General features: G+C 46.9%; 1 protein-coding gene across 1 annotated transcript in view; it reads left to right on the plus strand.

Moving 5' to 3' along the window:
- The window catches only part of LOC144166011 (phosphate-regulating neutral endopeptidase PHEX-like), a 110,509-nt gene extending 105,162 nt beyond the window's left edge, over nt 1-5,347 (plus strand). Inside the window, exons 14-15 of the mRNA XM_077695679.1 lie at nt 198-289; nt 5,158-5,347. Coding sequence (XP_077551805.1) covers nt 198-289; nt 5,158-5,281 — 216 coding nt within the window. The 3' untranslated portion in view covers nt 5,282-5,347. The remainder of the gene's footprint in view (nt 1-197; nt 290-5,157) is intronic.
- Nucleotides 5,348-6,000: the final 653 nt, after the last annotated feature.

Raw genomic sequence — 6,000 nt, forward strand, 5'->3', positions numbered from 1 at the left:
GTACGCTTGTTTCCCGCAGCAGTAAGGCTTTGTACCACGTACCCAATTAGCCTACATGCGATTGCCTTGAAAAGTGACTATATTTCATGCTTGTTTTTAGACAAAAGGTCTCGTGTAGCCCCTCCAGTGTTATTTGTTTATTAGTTGCCAAGAGACAGAGTCATTCAAAATAACAAATTATTAACTTTATGTTGCAGCTATACTGTCCATACAGCGTTAACAAAAAGCAACCTGAAGGTAGGTCTGCTGATGAAACAAGGTCTGCTGATGAAACTAGATACCATGACAGGTGCGTTGCCCATCTTTCTTCCTGCCTTGTGTGTGTTGCAGCTTGTAATTTAAAATGAACTTGCTAAGTAGCTGTCGTTTACGTAAGCATTGTCAGTAAACTTTACGTGAACTAGAGAAAACTGTTAACAGGTATAGTGAATGATGCATGCGTGTTGTCGACAGCCTTTTCCACGTTTTTATAATTAAATGCATAGCAAATAGCATTGTGTTACATGGCCACCCAACAAGAACCACACTATAAGATGATTTCATTGTTCGACTTCGCCACATACCGCACTAAGGATCAATGCCTGCCGTTAGCGTAGCGAACTCAGACGACTCAAATAATACATTTGCGGTTTTGAAAACAACTATTTAACTTGCACTTATTGATACACACCACGTCTGCTGTCTAGTGGTGTGTAACTGGTCGTTGGAATTGGCCTAAATAATAGATTACTACAATGGTTGCTCGTTGCTCGTTGCTCGCGCGCACGCATGAACGCACGCACACGCGCCTGCAAGCCCGCACACGCACGCCCCCTCTCTCTCTCGCGCGCGCACGCACGCATGCACGCACGCACGCACTGGCGCACACACACACACACACACGCGCGTGCACACGCACACACATGCACGCACACAGACACACGCACACACACAGACACGCACGCACACAGGTACCTACACACATACCCAGTAACGCACGCAGAAGCACACCCCCCCCCCCCCCCACACACACACACGCACGCACTCGCACAACTTGCCGTGATGGCTCAGGGGCCAAGGCGTTGTAGCTGAGCCCAGGGATGCGGGTGTGGTTCCCGGCTGCGGCGGCCGCTCTTCTGATGAGGCAAAAACCGAGAACGCCCGCGTGTTCGAGACTTCGGGGCACGTTAAGATCCCCAGGTGGTCAAAATTAATCCGGAGCCCTCTACTACGGCGCGCCTCATCGTCTGCGTTGCGTTGGGGCGTTAAAACCCAGCGAACAATCAAATCACGCACTCGTACACAGAGACACGCGCAGAGAGATATATAAAATATAAAATGTAATATATATATATGTATATATATATATGTGTATATATATATATATGTATATATATATATATATATACATATATATATATATATATATATATATATATATATATATATATATATATATATATATATATATATATATATATATAAGGGTTTGAAAATGAGGGGCTCGTTAGGAAATACAGAAAGAAATGCCGGCAGTCTACAACGTCAAAGAAGGCATAGGGGAATGGTTAGACGATTTTTTACCGTTAGTGACGTTAAATTATTTTATTTTATTATTAATTACGTGAGAAAGAAAGAAAGAACAACACGCGCCCAGAGTGGGGACCGAACCCACGCCTTTCGATTAGATCTCGAATGCCTTACCAATTCGGCTATCTGGGCGACTGTGTTCTCCTTCGCTTTCTGGGGTATTTATATTTACCACAACTGTATCTGACGCTTGAGGGTGGTAACCAGCGCCACTCAGACTACACGGGGAGAAGGGGACCTCCTTTTTAACATACGGGGCGTGACGCGAACGTCTACAGCCTGTCATAAGCGTGTAACTGGCGGGAAACCCTCTTATCCTACCTTGGCATCAAGGCTGCCAGAACCGAGGCCCTCGCTAAGCTTTCGCAGGATAATAGGGTTTGAAAATGAGGGGCTCGTTAGGAAATACAGAAAGAAATGCCGGCAGTCTACAACGCCAAAGAAGGCATAGGGGAATGGTTAGACGATTTTTTACCGTTAGTGACGTTAAATTATTTTATTTTATTATTAATTACGTGAGAAAGAAAGAAAGAAAAACACGCGCCCAGAGTGGGGACCGAACCCACGCCTTTCGATTAGATCTCGAATGCCTTACCAATTCGGCTATCTGGGCGACTGTGTTCGCCCAGACAGGCTGTAGACAGGCTGTAGACGTTCGCGTCACGCCCCGGGGGTTAAAAAGGAGGTCCCCTTCTCCCCGTGTAGTCTGAGTGGCGCTGGCTACCACCCTCAAGCGTCAGATACAGTTGTGGTAAATATAAATACCCCAGAAAGCGAAGGAGAACACAGTCGCCCAGATAGCCGAATTGGTAAGGCATTCGAGATCTAATCGAAAGGCGTGGGTTCGGTCCCCACTCTGGGCGCGTGTTTTTCTTTCTTTCTTTCTTTCTCACGTAATTATAATAAAATAAAATAATTTAACGTCACTAACGGTAAAAAATCGTCTAACCATTCCCCTATGCCTCTTTGGCGTTGTAGACTGCCGGCATTTCTTTCTGTATATATATACATATATATATATATATATATATATATATATATATATATATATATATATATATATATATATATATATATATATATATATATATATATATATATATATAGAGAGAGAGAGAGAGAGAGAGAGAGAGAGAGAGAGAGAGAGCTGTATCGGATGTGCAGGCATACGACGCAGGCCGGGAAATGCTACGCCTGCGCAGCACAGTTCTCGTTCAGTGCACACCACATCTGTTTGTGTCCTGAATAAATCCCAGGACGGGGCGGCATACATGTTCCCAAATGAACGCCACATACTGAAGGCCAGCATGGCTACGCAATGCTACAAAGATTACACCCAATGCGCAATGAAGCAATGTCATCGTTTGTTTGGATGGATAATGGTGTTAATCCTGATTCTTACTGTCAGGTATTACCCAGTTGCGTTTGAAGAAGGCCGCAGGTCACAACGAGTTAGCCGAATCTGTGTCGACCAGGCACAAGAGGCTTGGCGGCGTTTGCGGCTCATTTCCAGCCCAAGGCGTTGTGCTGCTGAGCACGAGGTCGCGGGTTCGATTCCCGGCTGCGGCGGCCGCTTTTCTGATGGAGGCGAAAAGCAAAAGCGCCCGTGTGTACGAGATTTCGGCGCACGTTAAAGCACGGCCTCCGCGATCGGCTGCCGGCGGAGCAACGGCGTGCCGCCGGCAGCCGATCGCGGAGGCCGTGGTTAAAGATCCCCAGGTGGTCAAAATTAATCCAGAGCCCTCCACTACCGCGCGCCTCATCGCCTGCGTTGCGTCCGCGCGTTAAACCCTACAATCAATCATTTCCAACCCGTTTGTCTGGGTGTAGTTTGCGTTTCCGCGAACAGACAAGGAATCTGTTGGCGTTTGAGAACTCTAAATGCACTTACTCTGCTCGCATACCACTACGAACGGTAAGATGCCTCGCCACTTTCAGGGGCAAAGCAGGTGCGGCTTCGAGGACGGAGGAACCTGCTTCGGCTGACTTGTTTGGTTCCGCGTACCCTGCAGTGCGACGGTCGGCATTGCTTTAACATGTGTTTCTACTGTTCGTGCTGGTGCGCTTTTGTGTGTTGGATTTTATTCATACGTTGGGTGAAGTGACAAAGTCAAGAGCTACCAGCGATGAGAAAGGCACCGCGTTGTTTTTAGCAGGGGGTGCGGGAGCAGTCTGGGGATTGCCACAACACGTTTTTCATACAGTCAGTTTTAACGTTCAAGCTTGAGTTCCATCCGTGACTGGCGTCACCCAAAACTCGGCGCAGCAAACTGGAAAGGAGGAAAATGCTTGGTCAAGAAGTGTGAGGCGAAGTGGCGAAGAGGGAAGGGGCCGACGAGCAGGTGTGGGGAGTAGAAGTCGCGGCGCGGATGTTCGGGTGGGGAGGCGTGCATCGGGGACTGGCTGCGCACAGTGATGACGTAAGCTCTCAGATGCAGGGGTTCTCCTAGTTGAGAGAGACGGCGTGCGCTCGCCGGCATCAGCGTCCTATCTATCGTAGAATGGGCAGACCGAAGAAACAGCTCCCTCCCAAGGAAAAACGGAGCGCCGGTCAAGAAAGCGAGAAGCCGATCGTGAGCGTGTCAAGCAACGTCCAGAAAATCCAGAATCTCGGGCGATTTCTGCCGAAGCTAGCAGCCAAGTTAAAGCTAATGAAGACCACCAGTTTCGCTGTTTGCTCAGTCTTCGCATCTGAATTTTGAAGGTGGAGGAATTATTTTGTTTGGTATAATAGGTGTTAGACAAGTTTTCGTTGGAAGTAAATGGCTATTCGCGGGCTGGTTATGGGCTGCCCACGGCAGATTTTAATTTCTGCTTCGCTGGATCTGCTTCCATCGTCAACCTTCTTGCAGCCCTTTTGTGTATCGTCATGAAGTAGCAGCGCTTAACTGGTTAGTAGGAACCACAGATACGCGACTTAGACTATCGTGAAGAACGGAGTGAGGTGGGGAATTTCTATCTAGCTCTTTATATTGTCGAGACGAGACGCGATTTCGCTTCCCATTCGGTGCGTGTACCTGCAGTTTTCAGATGTCTGACTCAGAAGGAGCACGTCCTGTCCTTTACTGGTGTTAAGAATAGAATAGGCGATGAAATGATGTAGGCGAAGAAAATGCACATCAAATGATAACCCAAGCAACGTTCCAAAAGCAAACGTGCATGCATACGGAAAATTATTCAAAACTAGGTCGCTAGTACTTCAGGGTTGGGGCTCTGTCACAGGTAAGGACGGAAATAAAGGACCGAAGCTCTGTTAGGGTACGTATGGTACATGCTGTGCTAAATGAAATAAAGCAGCATCGCACTGCCTCCCTCACCCTTCTGCTAATGAAGACCGGGAGCACGGACAAGCGCTATGGAATAAGAAATTACTTTAGGGACGTTTAAAATTAATAATTAAAGATTCACTATTTTCTATAATGAATCGCTCGCATGAACACCATGAGAACGAAAACAACATACAACACACAGACCCATAAATTGTTATAGCACGGAATCGTTTTTTTTTCAGAGCATGCTCTAAATTATTGCCACGGTAAATACACATTTTGGAACGTCAATTCTAATAATTCTGTTCGCCCATTTCAGCTTGAACGAAATTGTGTACACTTTCATTGAGTTCAACAAGACCTTCAAGTGTCCAGAAACTCCGGGTTCGGACACATGTGACCTGATGCCACCGACTGGACCAGCCCCTATACCTCAATGCTAAATGAACTATGAGTCTGCATTACCTAATTTTAAAAGATGCATACTCAAGTTTTTCGTGCTTGTAATAAACACCTGAATACTTATTCATATGTTTGCACCATGTGATTTTTGGCGGAAATTATGGTGACAGCAGCATCGCGGCTCGCAGGAAGAGAATTTAAGCTCCAGCCAGCATTTGCTTTTCACAGATCTAAAATATCATCTTGAATGAAAAATCTTTCTTTTCATGGATGTAGACAGTTTGATAAAAGTGCGAACACAATGTAAAAATCTCGTATACAAGACAACACGCCAGCAAGGACGTGAGCTACCAAGTAAACTACGAAGCAAGCTTGCACGTGAGCAGAGGAGAGAAAGAAAGAAAGAAAGACATAGATAGATAGATAGATCGACAAACAGACAGACAGACACACATATAGATAGATAGATAGACAGACAGACCGACATATAGATAGATAGATGGTGTTGCGTGGGTTTGGCTCGGACGGTCCTCCGCACGCGGCTTCCGTGTATACGGGCCGGCGTGAGAGGCAGGCAACACGAAGACAACCGTCCAACAAGCAATGGTGGGGTTTATTGTGCGAACCCCAGTACACCCTTCTTCTGCTTGCTCCGATGTGGCGGCGGCCGGAGCCGTTCGGCTCGTGACGGGGCCGCCCGCGTATGAAGTTCGCCTGGAAAGGGAAGAGGGATTACCTGGCAGCCGATCTCCTCGCTGTC

The sequence above is a fragment of the Haemaphysalis longicornis genome, unplaced genomic scaffold, assembly GCF_048455015.1.
Source record: "Haemaphysalis longicornis isolate Haplotype H1 unplaced genomic scaffold, Haemaphysalis longicornis Haplotype H1 scaffold_155, whole genome shotgun sequence".
Taxonomy (NCBI): domain Eukaryota; kingdom Metazoa; phylum Arthropoda; class Arachnida; order Ixodida; family Ixodidae; genus Haemaphysalis; species Haemaphysalis longicornis.